General features: G+C 54.7%; 4 protein-coding genes across 4 annotated transcripts in view; 2 read left to right on the top strand and 2 right to left on the bottom strand.

Moving 5' to 3' along the window:
- Positions 1 to 737: 737 nt before the first annotated feature.
- On the top strand, positions 738 to 3,977 carry MONBRDRAFT_34253 (uncharacterized protein; the record flags this gene model as incomplete). Its single annotated transcript, XM_001749682.1, has 10 exons — positions 738 to 1,853; positions 1,907 to 1,961; positions 2,082 to 2,162; positions 2,201 to 2,307; positions 2,453 to 2,536; positions 2,649 to 2,694; positions 2,801 to 2,869; positions 2,969 to 3,052; positions 3,148 to 3,167; positions 3,329 to 3,977. 10 exons carry the CDS (start codon positions 738 to 740, stop codon positions 3,617 to 3,619), a joined length of 1,953 nt encoding a protein of 650 aa, XP_001749734.1. The 3' UTR covers positions 3,620 to 3,977.
- A 300-nt stretch (positions 3,978 to 4,277) lies between these two features.
- Positions 4,278 to 4,841, bottom strand: MONBRDRAFT_29230 (uncharacterized protein; the record flags this gene model as incomplete). Its single annotated transcript, XM_001749627.1, has 1 exon — positions 4,278 to 4,841. The coding sequence occupies one exon, from the start codon at positions 4,839 to 4,841 to the stop codon at positions 4,278 to 4,280; it is 564 nt and encodes a 187-aa protein (XP_001749679.1).
- Positions 4,842 to 5,319: 478 nt separating this feature from the next.
- MONBRDRAFT_34252 (uncharacterized protein) lies at positions 5,320 to 12,326 on the top strand (the record flags this gene model as incomplete). Its single annotated transcript, XM_001749681.1, is given in 30 exon segments — positions 5,320 to 5,508; positions 5,603 to 5,699; positions 5,811 to 5,905; positions 6,009 to 6,138; positions 6,295 to 6,364; positions 6,495 to 6,540; positions 6,635 to 6,760; positions 6,856 to 7,026; positions 7,125 to 7,193; positions 7,295 to 7,369; positions 7,455 to 7,642; positions 7,762 to 7,832; positions 7,941 to 8,040; positions 8,315 to 8,497; positions 8,612 to 8,741; positions 8,820 to 8,922; positions 9,045 to 9,244; positions 9,355 to 9,453; positions 9,637 to 9,703; positions 9,806 to 9,871; positions 9,956 to 10,020; positions 10,143 to 10,258; positions 10,361 to 10,442; positions 10,527 to 10,643; positions 10,736 to 10,801; positions 10,884 to 11,310; positions 11,397 to 11,497; positions 11,517 to 11,679; positions 11,765 to 11,830; positions 11,911 to 12,326. 30 exon segments carry the CDS (start codon positions 5,320 to 5,322, stop codon positions 11,967 to 11,969), a joined length of 3,537 nt encoding a protein of 1,178 aa, XP_001749733.1. The 3' UTR covers positions 11,970 to 12,326.
- Positions 12,327 to 14,627: 2,301 nt separating this feature from the next.
- Positions 14,628 to 17,004, bottom strand: part of MONBRDRAFT_34251 (uncharacterized protein) — a gene marked incomplete at its 5' end in the record, with an annotated part of 2,838 nt that continues 461 nt past the window's right edge. The window contains 8 exons of the mRNA XM_001749626.1: positions 14,628 to 14,807; positions 14,896 to 15,109; positions 15,204 to 15,268; positions 15,367 to 15,620; positions 15,868 to 15,995; positions 16,104 to 16,322; positions 16,452 to 16,639; positions 16,715 to 16,816. Of these exons, the coding sequence (XP_001749678.1) occupies positions 14,658 to 14,807; positions 14,896 to 15,109; positions 15,204 to 15,268; positions 15,367 to 15,620; positions 15,868 to 15,995; positions 16,104 to 16,322; positions 16,452 to 16,639; positions 16,715 to 16,816 (1,320 nt within the window). The 3' untranslated portion in view covers positions 14,628 to 14,657. The remainder of the gene's footprint in view (positions 14,808 to 14,895; positions 15,110 to 15,203; positions 15,269 to 15,366; positions 15,621 to 15,867; positions 15,996 to 16,103; positions 16,323 to 16,451; positions 16,640 to 16,714; positions 16,817 to 17,004) is intronic.

The raw sequence follows: 17,004 nt of genomic DNA, 5'->3' as shown, positions 1-17,004 counted from the left end.
TTGGGGGGGGGGGGGGGGCTCGGGTCTGGGTGAGGGTTGGATGGCCAAAGGATTTGATTGGTAGGGAGGTACCATTGGTGCAAAGGCTCGTCAGACGGGTATGCAGGCTCGATTATAGCTAGTGTACTGATTAAAGCGCAACGGTGGGGTTGGTCACGGTAGAAATGCGGAGATCCAGGAGCGGCTTATCGTGTTGCCAGCGCGCACGCCAGTGCGCAGCGACCTCTTCATACGCTAGGGAAAGGCGATCGTGAGCCAGACAGTAGGTAATGTTGGACAGGCTGGGGCTAGGACGAGAGTGGCATAAAAGTTTGTTGGCAACGCACTGGTGGTTTGACAAAGATCCTCGGGAACAGAAAAGGCGGCAATGATCAGGTCCGCTTCAGGACTCATTCTATCAAAGCAAAAGATGATGCAGTGGTCAGAGCAGAGCAAAGCTGTCTTGCGCGGTGATCAGCGCCAGACGATGCAGAGCATTCACCAGATGCCTGGCACAATGATTGAAACGCGAGGTAGAGGAGAGCTCTACCTTGACTGAAGAGCCTGGTGGAGTCGCAGGGTGATGTTGCCTAGGTTGTTACGGCTCTCAGAGCCAAGCCTTGGACGCTGCCAGTACACGGCAGGGTAGCTGTGCGCACGGGTGGTAAATGAATGCCAAGCGTTGCCACGCAATGTCACATAGAGGGTTTGAGGGCGATTGCGTGGTGGATTGACCCTACCCAAGCAGCAGGCCGGTGATGGCGACGGGGCAGAAGGCACCTGGCTGCACTCGCAGCCAGCCCGTGGCGGCAGCGTCCGCCTCGAGCTGGGCGTGGGCTCCCTGCAGCTTTTCGCCAAAAGAGTGTAGCAAGGCTGGCCAGCCACCCACATCGTCCCCACCACCATTGCCGCACACGTCTGCTGAGTCGATCCAGGCGCAGGGATGGCCGTGGCGCGCATCCACGACGCGGGCATCAGTGGCAACGGCCGAAAGCTCGGTCAAGGCAGCCCGAGGCAGCAAAAAAGGCAATCCCATCATGCTCAGGGCCTCATCATCCTCTGCAGGTCGACCCACTACGGGAACGACCCTGGGTGTCCCACCACCAGTGGCGTCACCCCGATCTGGCAGCTCCAGCCAAAGGCAGCACAGCGCTTCAGTCAGCCGCGCCTCGTGCAAAAAAGCCAGCAGTTGTGCCGGCCGGACCTCCAACGCATCCACCAAATACGCGCGCTTCAACCGCGCCACCACAAGCTGCACATCCGTCAGGAAGCGTCGAGCCACTCGCGACGAAACCTTGCGTCCAAACACCCGGCGAAACGCCCCGCTCCACTCCCTCCCCTCCCCTGCCTCCATCCCCTCGACACACACACACGCACGCACACACTCATACAGCTCAGCTCAGCGCTGCTCTGCCCAGCTCAGCGAGCGCTTCAAACTTCATGTGGTAGTTGTGCTTTTCCTTTGTGTCTTTGCTCTTTACTTCTCTCTTCTCAAACCAATTCATTCAAACTTCATCTCTCAAACTCTCTCTCTCTTTCATTCATTTCCGCTCTCACATGCTGTGCAGCGCTACGTGTGTCCCTTGCAAGCACATGACACTTTCTGTCTTACATCTCTCTCTCTCTCTCTCTCAAACTCTCTCTCTCTCTCTCTCAAACTCTCTCAAACTCTCTCTCTCTCAAACTCTCTCTCTCTCAAACTCTCTCTCTCAAACTCTCAAACTCTCTCTCTCAAACTCTCAAACTCTCTCAAACAAACTCTCTCAAACTCTCTCAAACTCTCAAACTCTCTCTCTCTCTCAAACTCTCTCTCTCTCTCTCAAACTCTCTCAAACTCTCTCTCAAACTCTCTCTCTCTCTCTCTGCTTGCACATGTAGCGGGAGGTTGGTCTGCTGCTGCGCGTGTGTCGTGAACTGCGTTTAACAGGTTGGTTCGATCTCATTCAGCTCGGCTGGGTGCCAACTGGCTGGCTGGCTGGCTGGTGGGCGATTCCTTGCGTTCTTGATGAAGACTGCGGGTTACGATTGTCTGAATCACACACCTGCAAAGGGTTTTGGTGTCCCGTCTTTCTAACCCGTTTGCCATGCTTCTTGTGAATCAGATTCAAGGCGCCGATACGTAGCATCATTGCTGGACTTTGAAGCACAGGCAAGATGGGCAATATTGGACCACAGGGAACACCGTACGATGCGCATGGCAATCGCCGCGCGCGGCACGCAGTGGATTACGACTTTCCCTGGGAAAACGTGTCAGCCAAGACCTCGCTCGGCTTTGGCCTCGGCAGCATCGATGTGGGTCCCGCTTCCTGGATCCCCATGCTGTCGCGCGTATCGTGCAGTTTGTACAGAGAACTGATTAACATGTCTTGACTCACACACTCCACCTAGCAAAGCTCACCTGTCTGTATCTGCCATGGCTCGGTTCTTTTTCTTTTTTTTTTTCTGTCCTTTTTTTCTCGGAACGGCAATGTAGCGTGCCGTGGCTCGGCGAGTGGACGTGGGCTTTGCTCACCTCGAGTTTGTCGTGTGTCGCCGCTTGGACATTGGCTTTGGCCGAGTACGTGCCAAAATCCACCGCCCTGCCCCTAGTGTGCTCCGATGGTCATATTCCTATGCACTTCCCTCTTGTTGGCCAACTTTGCACGCTCACCACCCACCTCCATCGGCAGGTGGATGAAGCCATAGTCTTTGACCGCGTCGATGTGGGCATGGGCCGTACGTGACTTGTCGGGTTGATGGGCATTCTTTATCATTCTTAGCCTCATTCACTCAATTTCAATTACCCAACCTGGAATTGCCGTACCCGCCCCCCCCCTCTCAGGTGTCGGCAAACTGCATTGCCTCGCAAGCACCCGCCAGGAAGTGGGGCTGGGTAGCATCCAAAAAGTTGGTACGTTGACAGGTCACTCAAACTTGATCGCGCTGCACCATCGGGTGCCAACCCATCATCCCAGTTGCTGCACTCACCACCCTGGCCGGCCAATCGCAGAATTCCATTCCCTAGGCGAACTTGTACAAATGGCCCGCTCCTGCGCTGGCATGCCCCCCTCGGCACATCCGGAAACACACGGTGGTAGGTAAAGCGAGGAAGGCTACCTTTGCCGACCCACACCGCACTCACGCGCCTTGGTACCTCTTCTGCCTTGCCATGGCGCTCTTCCGACACAGATTTGTTTGTTGGTGCCGAGGTTGGTCCCGACTTGGTTGTGTGTGGCTTTTTGGTGTGGCTTTTTGGTGTGGCTTTTTGGTGTGGCTTTTTGGTGTGGCTTTTTGGTGTGGCTTTTTGCGGGTCTTGACGACGCACGCACTTACCTGTTCTGCTTGTGGCGCCATCGATCTGCTCGCTCAGAATCAGACGTCAGTGGTTCCTTCGCCGACAAGTTCAGGACCAGCGTTGGCACCTCCTTTGCCCTACACTGGAGCACAACTTGGCCATCATGGTCCAGTTCCTCAGCAGCAACAACCAGCCTACTATGCCAGTTCAACCCCGCTCCCTAATAACGAGTCCCAGAACGTGATTCAATACGCGGCACCACCGCCCCCGAGCGCCTACGCAGCTCCAGCGACACACCCAAACCTGGCTGCTCCATATGATGAGGCCCCACCGGCCTATGAGGAGACCTTGTCCTCCAAGGCGTAAGAACAGTCTGCACGGCTGTGCTCGACGACAGCATCCAAGTGAGCCTCACTCATACCCCCCAACGTCCTTTTCCTCTTCTTGGCTGAGCCCGTTTGCCACGCTGCTGCTACCATCGTCGTCGTGGTTACACCATAACTCCGATGCTTTGGTCTCTGCGTCGTGGACCTCCCTTGTTTGTGCTTCTATTTGCTTCCTTTATCATAACCCCCGGGTGTGCACGAGCTCGGGCTATCAGAGTCACGCCCGCGTCTGCCACCCGGCTGTCTTTTGTTGAGGTCCAGCCAAAGTCGGTATCTTTGCCAATCACTTTTTGTGGACAAACAAAGCTGCCCTATCGATTCAAATCCAATTTCATGTCATAATAACAACTATTAATCATCTAGCCACGACCACCAATCAACGACCCAGCATGGCAGGCATGAGCAAGCCGAGGAAGGTATCTGCCAATCTCAGCCGCCCTAGCACACACTGTTTACAAGAGCGCGCTTGGCGCGCAGCGCACAAACATCTTCAGAATGCAAACCGAAGCCTCTCTGCTGACGCAGCTTGACTTCCCCCAGGTGCAAAAGAAGCCAAACCATCGCAGCAATACATGTGGCCGTTCACCACCAGCCCCACCACCACCACCTTATCTTCTTAAACCACTAATCGTCGACGTCTATCTCTTGTCCTGAGTGAGATCAATCGTGGCAGCAGGCGGTTTGGCCAGGCCACGTCGGGCAGGATTGGCTTGGTGAAAGCCCGAACCTCGCCAAGGATCCGAGGGCATGGCCTTGCGAGCTCCTTTGGCCGGGGGGGCTGTGTTCGTCAATGGTCCGTTCCAAGGATCGGTACTCTTGTACTTGCCGGGGTCAACAGCGCGCATGGACCGCGGCTGGGCCGACTGTAGCCATGAGGTACGGTCACTAGGCTGGGCACGTGATGCTTTGGCACTGCTGGTAGGTCGGCTCGAAGGCTCATGCCATGGTGCGGCCCACTTGGTCTGCTGCTGCTGCCGTTCACTCGCCGACTTGCGAGAGGGCTCGCCAAAGAGCGACTCATCCACATATGACGCCTTGGCTTTGACTGGCTTGTATCGACCGCGCCCCAAGACCTGTGAGGGTGGCAGCGTAGTTCTGTTGCTGGTGTCGTGGTTAGTCCGGCCAAATCCTTGCAACGGGGCGGGGCCACCACCTGCCGCGGATACTGGCCGCGACCCCATCCGCGAATTGGCTCGAGACATGATCCTGTCCCACCCCGCACAGCCGCGCGACCTCGGCGATCTCTGTTTTTTTTTGAGGTCGTCAACCTCAAAAAAAAAAACGAAAAATTCGTGCCATTTGTACCATCGCACACAACTTTGTGAAACGATTTACAAAGTTATCGCTGGTTTATTAATGAGCACAACGTTAGTTTATGCAGCTAAAATACTTGTTATTGAAGCCGGTTGGACTGACCGAAACGATTTCGCAAGAGGGGGTCACTGCATCCAAGGTTTTGTCTGACAACCAGGAACTATGCATATTTTTGAATCATTTGAGTAGTAAAACCTGCGTTATAAACAATACAGTTTTATTTCGCAGTAAAATTTGAAATCTCTCATCAACCGAAATTCTCAACAAAACAAGAAAAAACTCGAAATTTTTGTGTTAAATTTCAACAACAGAACCTGGGAGCGACCATCGTTTCGCCCCCCGTTGCCGTTGCAGGACCTTTGGAACATGGCTCGCGATCGCGGTGCCAGCACGCGCGTGCTGGCTGACCGTGGCAATGAACCCGGCTCCGCTACGTCGAGCAAGGCGTCGGCACCACAGAAGCGCGCCAACAAGGGGCCCACCACGGCTACACGGCGAGAGGACCTGATGAATGCGATGAGTTCCATGGACTCGCTTGCTGCTTTTCATACACAGGTTCGGCCATGGGACCCGCAGAGCTCAGAGCGTGATGCCCAATGCACCGGAACTGATTTTTGCTTCTGCCTTTGCTTCCTTTTGGGGGTTCCAGGAGCAACAGGCCGACTCCTTGGACATGAAGGAGCTGCTTGAAGCACACTCTGTCAAGCAGGCCCAGGACCTTTGGGCCGCCGCCGTCAGCCTTCTCCGTTAGTCGCGGTGCAACAATCCCTTGATCAACCTGATACCGACAATGTCCCTGTTTACATTTTGTAGTCTGATGCGACGCACCTTTGTTTGGCCCGCATTCACATTCACAGAGTCCGAGGTCATTCCCGCCCTCCCCAGCGGCGATGCAGCCCCCGAAGCCCTGTCTGAGGTATACACCCTTCCACTCTGCTTCCCACACAAGCATGTACATACATACACACGCACACACAATCGCGGCCTATAGACCAAGAGATGGCGCTTTTCATCTGCTCAAGCTGCTATCGCTCTTGCTCGCCATGAACAAATAGCTGGAGCAGCAGGCCATCAGCAGTTTCACCTTGGTCACGGAAATGGCCCTCGCAGCGCCACCCGCCGTCCGAGAAGATGCCGATCTGCAGGTGCCACAGGACCTCATTACCATCGTCCTCGCCGTGCACGGTTTGTTCTATCGTCTACAGACCTTGCTTTGCGATAGCGGGACGACCCGAATGCAGGGATAGCGTGCACACTTCACGCTTCCAAACTTCCGGTCGAGGTTTCTTGTCTTGCGACTGCAACCATATCTTGCTCTCACTCGAGCGTCTGGGCCCACAGACTACCTGCTTGCTGCGCCGACCAGTGCTCGCGAGCTGCGAAATGCCAGCATTACTCTTCTTGGCAACTGGTACGGACCCAAAACCTCGTTCTCACGGCCATCATGAAGATACCCAAAACACACGCGCACGCGCGAGCCACTTTTGAACCTAATAGCACTGTCCTTCATCATCGACGTGGTTCACCCCACATTTGGATAGGTTCCGGTATCAGCGACCACAATATCAAGACATTACGCCCCACTTGGTGAGGCAACTCGTAAAAGATGCTCTCACCTGGCCAACCTGCAAAGCGCACAAGTATTCATTGAAGCATGTGCACATGTGTTGATGAACCATAGTGCTCAGCTGCAGTCATCATGGCTCTGGAGGAAAAAGCGAACCAGTCCGCCATCAAGCGTCTCTACAGCATGCGAGAAGCCTTTATGGCCCTTGACTATGATCATGAGTCCTCTGTTGCTCTCAAGGTCGGTTGTCACTTCCAAGCACACCAACTGCGCAACCAGCACCCTTGGTAGCTCACTGCTGAAACCAATATAAATTCCCCTTTTCATCCGAGCAGAGCTGCCTGTTGCAATGCGTTGTTGAGCCTCAATTCTTGAACGTGCTTGAGGGCCGCCGCTTCCTGAGCTTCCTTTTTGGTCTGCACCTCAACTTCACGGAGCAGCTACATACCAACATCAAAAGCACCCTTCCCCACTGCCCAAAGAGTTTCATCAGCGCATATGGCGAGGTTGGTGGGCAAATCAAGCTTTGTTGCGAGCTTTGCGCGTTGTACATTGTCCGCATGCCGTCAATGACATCCTCTCTCCTCCTTGACTGGGTGGACAGATCTATTACCGAGCCTGGCGAGGTGCTTCTGGCGCCTACCAAACCACGATTGAAAATGCGTGCATTCAGGTACGGCCAAACTTGATCAAGATGGCTATCGGCGGAAGGCATGAGCTTGATAACCCTCGTTTCGACTTTGCTGGTTTCCCGACACCCTCATCCAACAACAGGACTTGATCTATCACGCCCTGCACGCCCGCAAGCCAGCCTTCCGTGGTCCCAATATGCCTCTCATGCTACGCACGGTGAGTGCGCCTATGAGGCTTTGCCAACGCCCAATCATATACAGCAGGCGACTGCTCACATTGGTGCCGCCTGCATGTTGCGTAGATGCTGAATGATTTTCACGAAAAGAAGCAAGAGCGTGGGGTGGATGAGATGTTGACCAAGTTGTATGAGCCTCTGCTGTGGCGCGCACTCAAAGTGGCCAATCCTTTTGTGCGCCGCAACGCCGCTTGTCTGCTCGCCGACGTCTTTCCGTTGACCAACCCCAATGCATCACGCCCGGAGAATGAAGCGTAAGTGTGATGCGGCAGACGACTGACATGTGCTCTCTGTTGATGCCCAAGATGGCGATACCTGACTTTTTTTTTCTTTTTTTTTTTTTTTTTTTTTTTTTTTGGCACACCACATCTAGTCTTTTGGAGCATCAAGTCGATGCTTTGCAAGAGCTCCTCACTGACCCACACGCCGCTGTGCGCGCCACTGGTACGCCAACGTCCTCCCTCGTGCCACCATCGCTCTAATGACACGCTGCTCAACTCGCCTCACAGTCGCGCATACTTGCTGCTTGCCTTTTTGTTGCCAAACTCACAGGTGTTCAAGCAGTGTGCCGAGTGCTCTGTGGTTATTGGGAACTGTTCCCTGCAAATGCTCTGAGCGGCATTTTGACCAAGGTGGTCAATGACCTGACACGGTGCGTGCAGCCCTCTGCACTCATTCTACAGCCAGCTTGCTTCTTCCACCCGGCCTTTGATCTGCTGTTTCTTGGTTTCGATTTTTCTGTCAAATACACAAGAACTCACGAGGAATATACCTCGCAGGGACGGTGCCGATGCCGGTGTACGGGTCGCCTGTTTTCAAGGCCTTCACTATCTACTGGATAACCACTTGGCCATTCCCTTGCTTCGCAAGCTCCTGCCTACACTCCGCCTCCAGATCCACGATCCTTCGGCTCGTGTGCGCCGCAGCTTCATTGATCTGCTGCTTGCCGTCAAGGGCATCCGTGACATCCGCTTCCATGACATCGTGCCCCTGGATCAGCTCTTGGCCCGCCTGCCTCTTGAGACACCCGGTAACCAAAAGCGACTGTGCAAACTGCTTCTCCCCACCTATTTTCCCATGGGCAACACAGACGAAGTTCGCTACGACCGGTACGGTTTCACCTTCCTCGACCTACACGATACGAGCTGCCAGTAATCCTTTCAATTTTCTCTGTACCCTGTACCATAAAACCACTCATGCATTTTTTGGCCCTCCATGTATAGATGCGTGCGCCTTGTCGAAGCCAATCGCGAAGCGAGTCGCATCTTTTATAGCTTGCTACCCGAGCTCAAGGGAAAGGCATCAGACAGCGACGTGGCGCGCTTCGTCGCCGTCCTGGCTGCGGGCTTGTCGGTATGTCTGGCTCATGCCAGGTATCCAAAATATTGGATTTTGAATGCCCTGCTCTCATGTACCCCACCCGTGCGCTAGAGCGACGTCAAAGGCGAGGGTCTTTTTGATGAAGTGGACAGCCTGATGAATGAAATGGACGCTGCCAACGCCGAAGCTGCTGAGGATACCCCAATGGCTCGAGGTTGGCATACGGCATCTTTTCGTTCCCATTACAAACTTTTCTCTTGCTTCGTGGCGCTGCAGTTGCTTGGCCATGGCGCCCGTACGACTCACACCTGCTTTTGTGCGCCATATACGCCGTAGACACTCTGGTGGGCTTGATGGAGGTGATGGTGGTCTTGCTGGAGCAGCTGACACGGCGCCATGGACAAGACACACTGACCTCTCGCCTGGCGGACCGCATCAGCTCACTGGTGCAGTTCTTGCACACTCAATACGGAGATGACGAGGAGATCCAGACCTGTACCAGCATTATCATGGCTACCTTGCCCGACGTCTCCACGGTTCGTGCAAAATTGCGTGTTTGACAAACCGGAAGGCTTTCGCTGCCGTTTTCGCGTGGCCTATCCAATGACTGCTCTCACCTGCATGCCGTCGGGGACACATTGTGCAGAAGGAGATTGTGCAAGACCGTTTGGAAGAGCTCGTCGCCGCTGAGAGCAACACAGATGACCTGAACGCAAACGTGCATTGGCTGCTCCAGAATCATCAGGTCTGTCCATCTGAAAGCTTTAGCTTTGCCTGAACGCCATTACTCCCATCGTTTCGTTTTATGCTTGTTTGCTCGGATGTTCGTTTGTGTTCCATCGCGCCATCGCCCCCATTGCTATATAGCCCCACACGTACATCTTCTCACGTCCCCGTCATGCCTCTCATTTTCCGTGGTCATGTACAGCTACCTTCATTGCTTTACTTGGGAGAACAGCTTGTCGCCAACGCCCTTCAAGTTGAACACGTGCCAGGTATGAGAACGGCTTGGTGGTGGCTGGGGTTGCAGTTCAGTTCGGATGTGCGTTTCGATGGGACCACGTGTCTGAATGGGCTGGTTATGTGACATTCCGCAGGCGTGGTTGTGCGTTCCAATCAGCACAAGCGAGGCGCAAGCAAGTCCCGCTCAGAGGTGGATACAGGTCAGTATCATCAGCGACGCTGGCTACTGGCGCAGGAAGGACTTTCTGTTCACCCGATGCTGCCGATGCTGGCCCCATGCACAGATTTACTGACTGTAGATGACACGTCGCGCAGCGGCTTGGGTGATTCCATCCTCAAAGCCTGTTTGGTATGTACCATCACAAAACCCTTACTGTCGCGACTGTAAGCCGCGCTCGGTGTTCTTTTTTTTTTTTTTTTTTTTTTTTTTTTTTTTTTTTTTTTTTTCCACTCACTTCCCCATTTTGATAGACGTTTGCGGGCCAACAAGATGCCACACCTGAAGACCGCAAGGCCTTGTTGGGCACGGCTCCGGAATTGCTGCAGCGCATCCCTGATGTGGTGTTGGGTCGCTGCTCGGGAATCAAGTAGGGACAGCGCTGCTCGTGATGCTTTTTTGTTTTCGGTTCTATATGACTCGAGTAGTGTTCATAAAACTCACAAGCACTCGAACGCCCTGTCCGGCTTAGAATGCTTCCAACCAACGTGGACCGTGAGCTACCTCACATGCTGAATACTTGGTTTCAAATGCAACTGCTCGTGGGCAGTGAGGTATGTGCTGAGTTGCATGCGCTTGGTGAATGCGTCCGTTGCGTGTCACTTGATGGCAACTGCTATTTTGACCCGATGCGGTAGGTTGATATCTGGCAGGCGTTTGATGAGCTAACGCGGGTGCTGACCACGGGCATCTTGCCTGCGCTGGAGCAACTGACGACAGCCCCCATCCCCAAAAAGGCATCGAAGCGCTCCAAGGTGGGGGCTTGGGCCACTGCTTCCATGAGAGTGATAAATTTGCTTCTGTTATGCCCAGGTCTGAGAAGCTCATGGTGGCTTGTTCTGTGCAGGGTGCAAGCAAGGATGCGCCAACGACCCTGCAAGAAGATGTTTTGCAGGCTCTGGCCGCTGATATTGTACGACAGTCGCGCATTAAACATGGTCGTATCAAGTGCAGGGGTGGCCACAAACCTGACCCAATCGCTCGTGTCTCTCCAGATTGGCCAGGCTATTCCCGCAGCTTTGCGCCTCGGAGCTGTGGAGACGACATCCATCACCACGGCCGTGGAAGCAGCGTCGCAGGTGGCCAAGGTCATGCCAGCCGAGGTCCTGTGCGAAAGCCTCAGCACGCTCTGTCAAGAGCTCTTGGCCAGCACTTCGGGCACTCAACCCCACGAGCATGATGCGCATGGTCTGCGCCTTCTGCGTCTCATGCTATGCCAAGCCCATGGCACGAGCACCGCCTTTGCCCCCGTCCGCACTTTGGTCGTTCGCCTGGCCTCGGTCTTCCAGCGCCGCCAGTTGCTCCAAACCTATGTGGCAACGTTGGTGGATGGCCTGCTTGACGGCATGGAGGCTGCCGGGTGCATCGACAAGACTATTGGAGTGACAACAACCATTGCTGCTCACACCGTTCTTCCCCTCCGTATGTGCTGCTTGGCCTTGAGTTGAAGCGGGAGGAAAAAGTATACTGCGAGGCCGACTCACCTGCCCGTCTGCTCCGTGTTTTAGTCGCTGCAAGCCCTGCCTTGTTGTCAGCCTTCGTGCGAGCGCTGAATGGAATGCCAGCTGTGCCCCTCCGCCTTTACAATGCATTGCACCTGCTCTCGTTTGTACACCAAGGTCAGTCAGCTTTGCTCTAACCAACCACTGCCTCTGCCCCCAAGGCTGAAGCAAGAATGTGGCTCGGAGACGGTGTGCGGTGCTGACATCAAGACAAATCGCTTCTCGATAGATCTCAAGGAAGGTCGCCGTGAGCAAGCCAAAGTCCTTTATGCGGCAGCCAAGCGCCTTCGTATGTTTGACCCGAAGCTGACGATCCATACATGCTTAAGCCCTTGAAGGTACCATTCTGACGGTGTGTTTTGGGTGTCGTGTAGGCACGCACTTGCAAGACTCTGGCGCGTCTTCTGAGGACGCCGATCGCTCTACGGAGTTGATGCACGGTACGTTGGTATGAGGTTTTACCGCGATAGCTGAAAGTTCTTGAGTGGCACTGACTTGGCGCCTGGGTTTCCGCTTGCAGATCGCGTGGCAAAGGCCTTTGATGCTTTCATTGCAGAGGAGCAACCGTCCACCGCTTAACTCCGATTGCAGGCTTTTGCGTCGAAGCTCGTACACGTTGTGAAGAAAAAAAAAATAAAGAAAGTTGGGATTGTCGCGGCAGTGTCACTCGCCTGCCTTGCCGGTGCACCCATTTTTGGATGCAAAACGCGAATGACATGTCAATGTGAGAAAGCTTGGTTTATACTGTGTTGTTGTTCTTTATTCTCGCTCGCTTCCATCCAGTCTGCGGATGGTAAGGTCTGCTGGTCTGCGAGCACAGCAGGCGCCCTTGGCTGTTCTCTGTGTGTTTCAGTTTGTGTGAGGACCACTCGTGGTGTTGTTGTGTCGTGCAAAGTCAGCACAGCTCTATAACCCACTCAATTGTACTCGTGGCTTAATCAGGGGAGCTGGCATCTCATAATCGCTTATTGGGATCTGGTGAGGAGGGCATGAACAAATCTAGCAGCATTTCAGGCAAGGTGAGGCTGGAGGGCAGCAAAAAAAACTCAAAACATACAGAGCTAAGATACGCACAATAAATCATCTTCGACTCGACGGGCTTGCTGCACCAGGCTGGCCAATTCAGGATCAGCTAAAAGCACCATTGTGTTGAATGAGTGTCAGTTTTTGTCGACAGAGTGCAAAAAAAAGATTAAATGCTGACAGGCAGTGCCCTGACCTGCTTCTTGAGGCGATAAATTATGCCAAGCGCGGCGGAGGTCGGCCAGTATGGCAGGTGTATCAGCTGCTTGGGCCGTTTCGCTGGGGCTGCGCTGGAGCGGTGCTGCATCGAAGGGAGCGCTACAGGCGGCCGGAGCGTGGAGGGACTGAGGTGGGCTATCAGTCTGCGTGGAAGAGTCGCGGCGCGGCGTTGATTGAGGGTTGCTGCGATTACTGGCTCCCAGATGGACATGAAGGCGTAGAGTGCCCATGCTCTGGGCATCGGTGTGGGCTGACATTTCAGTCTGGTGAAGAACAGACAGCGGCAGCTGGGCCGTTTCATCGTGGATGGCAATGTCCGTGTCGGGAAAGCGGGGCCCTACGGCTGCATGCACGGGCTTGGGGCCATGAACCATCGTAGGATGGGGTTTGCAGGCAGGCGTGTCCCCATCGTGGTCACCTCCTGCTGCACGGCCCGTCCAGGGTACGGCGGATGCTGCCGGCAATTGGGCATGGGGTGATGGCTGAGCCCGGTCCGGAGCTGGGGTTTGATTCTGGGCCTGGCCTGGGGCTGGGTGGGTGTTCATCGTGGGCGTTGCTGTCTGACAAGAACAATGCTCTAAAACCTGAGGCTCAATGGGTTTACAAGAAAGGGCCTGTGCTGGTGCCTGGGCTCCGTGATCGGATTCTGATCCTGTTGCGGGGACCATAGGCGCTTGTGCCTGCCTGCCTGGTTCGCTTGCTGTCGGGGACGCTGCGGCTGGTCGACGACCCAACGTTTGCAGTCGATGCATGGTGCGCCATTTCTCCCTGTGGCAGCAGCAGAATAGTCCGGGAGACACAAGTGAATTGTTAATGTACATTTCTTGTCAAGGCAAAGATGGGGGGGGAGGAAAGGTGGGTAAACCCGAAAGACGAGGCCACATGGGCACGATAAGGCAGGGCGGGCCCTACACGAGATTGGAGCCTGGCACGTCCTGTAGTGGGACAGTATGGCGCGATGATGCCGGTGGCGCTTGGCGCGAATAGTCAGTTCCCGTGGCAAGTCCAGACCGAGTCCTCGAGCTTTGGTGAGGCGATTGCTTGCTTGCCTTTAAGCGGCGCAACAGAGCCAGACTGTAGGCGTGGTGTGCAGCGATGAGACACAATGCTGATATTGACGAAAAAAAAAAAAGAGGAAGTGGGGGGATCGCAGTACAGTTCATCAAACAGGTCCAACTCGCCTATTTTGCAGCACGCGATCGGTACGAGCATCCAAGTCTGGCGAGGAAACCGGCTCTCGGCTCACCCTCCCTGTGGGTGAGGGTGCTGGATGACTCTGTCGCTCTGGCAGATCGAGCGCATCTTCGAGGGCACCCGCATCGCTTGGCGCTGTACTTGATGCAGCAACGGATGCCAAATCGTCGCGAAGGGTGTATGCATCCACAGGCGGGGCGGTGGCAGGGCGAGACCACGGATTCTCCGTGGCCGATTGGAGCCAAGAGTCACGCTCTAGCAAGACCATCACAATGAAACAAGCAAGTCATCCGCCACCCCAGAGAAGCCTCCGCAGCCCCTGTCCAACCTATCCCAGAACATGGGTTGTGCCCAACATACCCATGCTTCCAAGGTCGAAGCTTGCCAACACGATCCACGGCCCTCACAGGCGTCTCATTCACAACTCGGCCACCGCGCACATGACTGCTCGAACCATCCCCGTGTCCGCAATGATGAATTTGACCGTTACTCTCTCTCTCTCTCTCTCTCTCACACAAAAAAAAAAAAAACCTCCCAAACCAAAAAATTTCATTCCTCTCAGACAAGAATTATTGTTTCTTTTCCCCTCAGATCACACACGCACACACGCACACACGCACACACACCACTATAGCCGCTTTAAAGCCTTGCTCATGCCCAAAGTTCTTTGCTTTCCATCCCATGCAAAGACGCACACCAATCCAGGATCACCGGCAAGAACAAGGGTTGTAGACTGGGAGAGAGTGAATTCGAGAGCTTAACTGCTGACAGATGAAAGCACGAGTTGGAAGGAAATCAAAACGATGGCAAGCTTGATTGTCAATCAAACGCTCACTTGAGCCAGGTCGTCAGGTAAGTCTCAAAACGCTGGCGCGAAGCAGTCAGTTGCGGGGGATCGCTACGGCTGGGCAGGTGCAAATCATCGCAATGACCGCAGCCGTCACAGTGCACGAGCTCAAATGGCAAGGAGGGACTCAATTCCTGAGGGAGGTCAAGATGAGGCACAACCGGAACCGGTGAGGAGAACAGCATAATGTGTGTCGGGGCAGCAGGGGTGTCCGGGACCAACCTTGCGGACAGATGCCTGTTGCCAGGGATCATCGCTAAAGTTGCTAAAATAGACTTTTGTGGTGTTGGGCGCCGCGCCGCCGTAATAGGCGTTGGTGCCGTTGGTATCTGGGAGAGAGGAGAGGCCAAACATGGCATTGCATCGCTTCTGATGGTAGTCCATGGTGATCAAATCCATGCGCAGGGAACCGCTTTGAGGATGGTTTTGCCAGTAACTATCGAGGCAGCAACCACCGTGAGAATGTCGCACCAGGCTGGTACGTTCCATAAAAGAGAGGCTGGACCAAAGGGATTTCAGCTATAACGTACGCCAACTCGTAGCACTTTTGCCACCACCAGCTTCGGGCCGTGGGTTGCCAGCGAGTTGGCTGAGCCTAGTCATGATGCGAGCGAGCAGATGACATAACGAGGCATCAACCTGGCTTGCAGCCGCGGATGTCACGACCGGCGCAACGAGGAATGAGTAACGCACGTAAACACAACGACGGTCGTAGAAGCAGCTACTGCCAAAGTCGCTACCCCAGAAGAAGTTTGTAAAGTTGGCAAAACGCTGGCGCGCAGCCTCATGGGAATCCTTTTGCACGTTGGCCAGGGCATCGCAGAGAGCAGCCTTGTTGTTGTATTGAGCAGCCATGGCCGCCGAGTCGGCCAACATGTAGGCAAAATCACCGTCATCCATGCCCGGATCAAGACCAAAGAGAGCCTTGGTCGCAGCGTTGATGAGGTCTGCGTTTCAAAGTTGTACCAGCAACGAGAGAAGGTAAGAAGGTGAGAAGCCAGCGCCATGGAAGAGTGGCCCCCGCACGCGCTTGAACCAAACGGTCAACCATGCGTTGGTGCGGCAAAAGCCGTTCGGGTGTTTGGCGGGCTCAAATTGTATGGCCTTTAACAGTAGTTTTGAATTTTATTTCTCTGCTGAAACTGACTCACCCCCCTCTCCTCTGCTTGTTTTTGGGAACCGCTCACAACGTACCGTTTTGCTGGCTTGCGACAAACGCAGCGGTGACGTAGCGCACATTATCCGCACATTGATCGCCGATTGCTTCAGCCACTTGTTCATCAAACTCGACAAAGTTCAGCACGGCGTTGACGACACCAGAGCTGTCCAGGAAAGAAGACGGGTGGTTGAAGATTAGGTGGGACAAAAGGTGAGCGGAATGGCCGACAAGTTGTATTGGCGGTGAGAGAATAAGGGGCATCCAAGCCTACCTGGAGAGAGCGCCGTCAATGATGTGAGGGTACTTTGTACGGAACCAGGCACTCAGAGCGCCCGAGTAGGAACCTCCAAAGGCCATCCATTTGCGGCAGTGATAGGTGCGGTTGACATGGTCAATCAACGCTGCGGCATCGGCCAGGGCCTGTCGAGAAGTGAGATAGTGCAGATTGTCGACGGAGAAATCATCCCCCGGCACGGATTCACCGTAGAAGCTGAACGTATGGACGGAACGGTGATGGCCTTGTGAGAGTTGGTGAGCAAGTTGGCCACCCGGCCAAAGGAACGCCCTGGCTTCGAGCACAAGATGCTGGTCAGTCAGAACCATGCCGCATCAAACTGACCGATGCTCGATGGACACTTGAAGAGCTTTGTAACGCTTGGCCAGATCGGCAATGTAATCGTTGCCGATTCCGTTGTTGGGGGCTTCACCGCCCATCTCGAAGAAGCAGACGCCTTGCTCGCGATCGTAGTGAAGGTCCGAGGTATAGTAACGGCACGAGAAGGTACCCATGCGCGAGTCATCGTGGTTCTGCGAGAGAGGCGGGGAGGCGCTGTGAGAACAACGGGCTCCACGCCCAAGGCGTCGTCGCAGGTCATGACGTACCAGGGGGAGCGCGATGCGTTGAGCCACATCGACGAGAAGTTGGCGCTGATGCAGACGCGCAAACTCGCCGCTCATAGCATGCGCCGGTGGCTCGTGGGCAGCCTGCGCTGGTGCAACAGCAGCCAGCACGACCAGAGCCACGACGGCGACAAACCCCGAAAACATCATCTGTCGCGCCATGGCGGTCAACCACGTGTCTAGACACACAACCGACCCGTGAGTTCTCCCAGCGCAAACAAGTGAATCCAATCACCACGCACACCAACTACCCACCCCTCTGTCCACCCCCC

Source organism: Monosiga brevicollis, genomic scaffold, assembly GCF_000002865.3.
Source record: "Monosiga brevicollis MX1 MONBRscaffold_32 genomic scaffold, whole genome shotgun sequence".
NCBI lineage: Eukaryota > Choanoflagellata > Craspedida > Salpingoecidae > Monosiga > Monosiga brevicollis.
The sequence above is the reverse complement of the archived record's forward strand: the minus strand, read 5'-3'. Positions and strand labels throughout refer to the sequence as shown.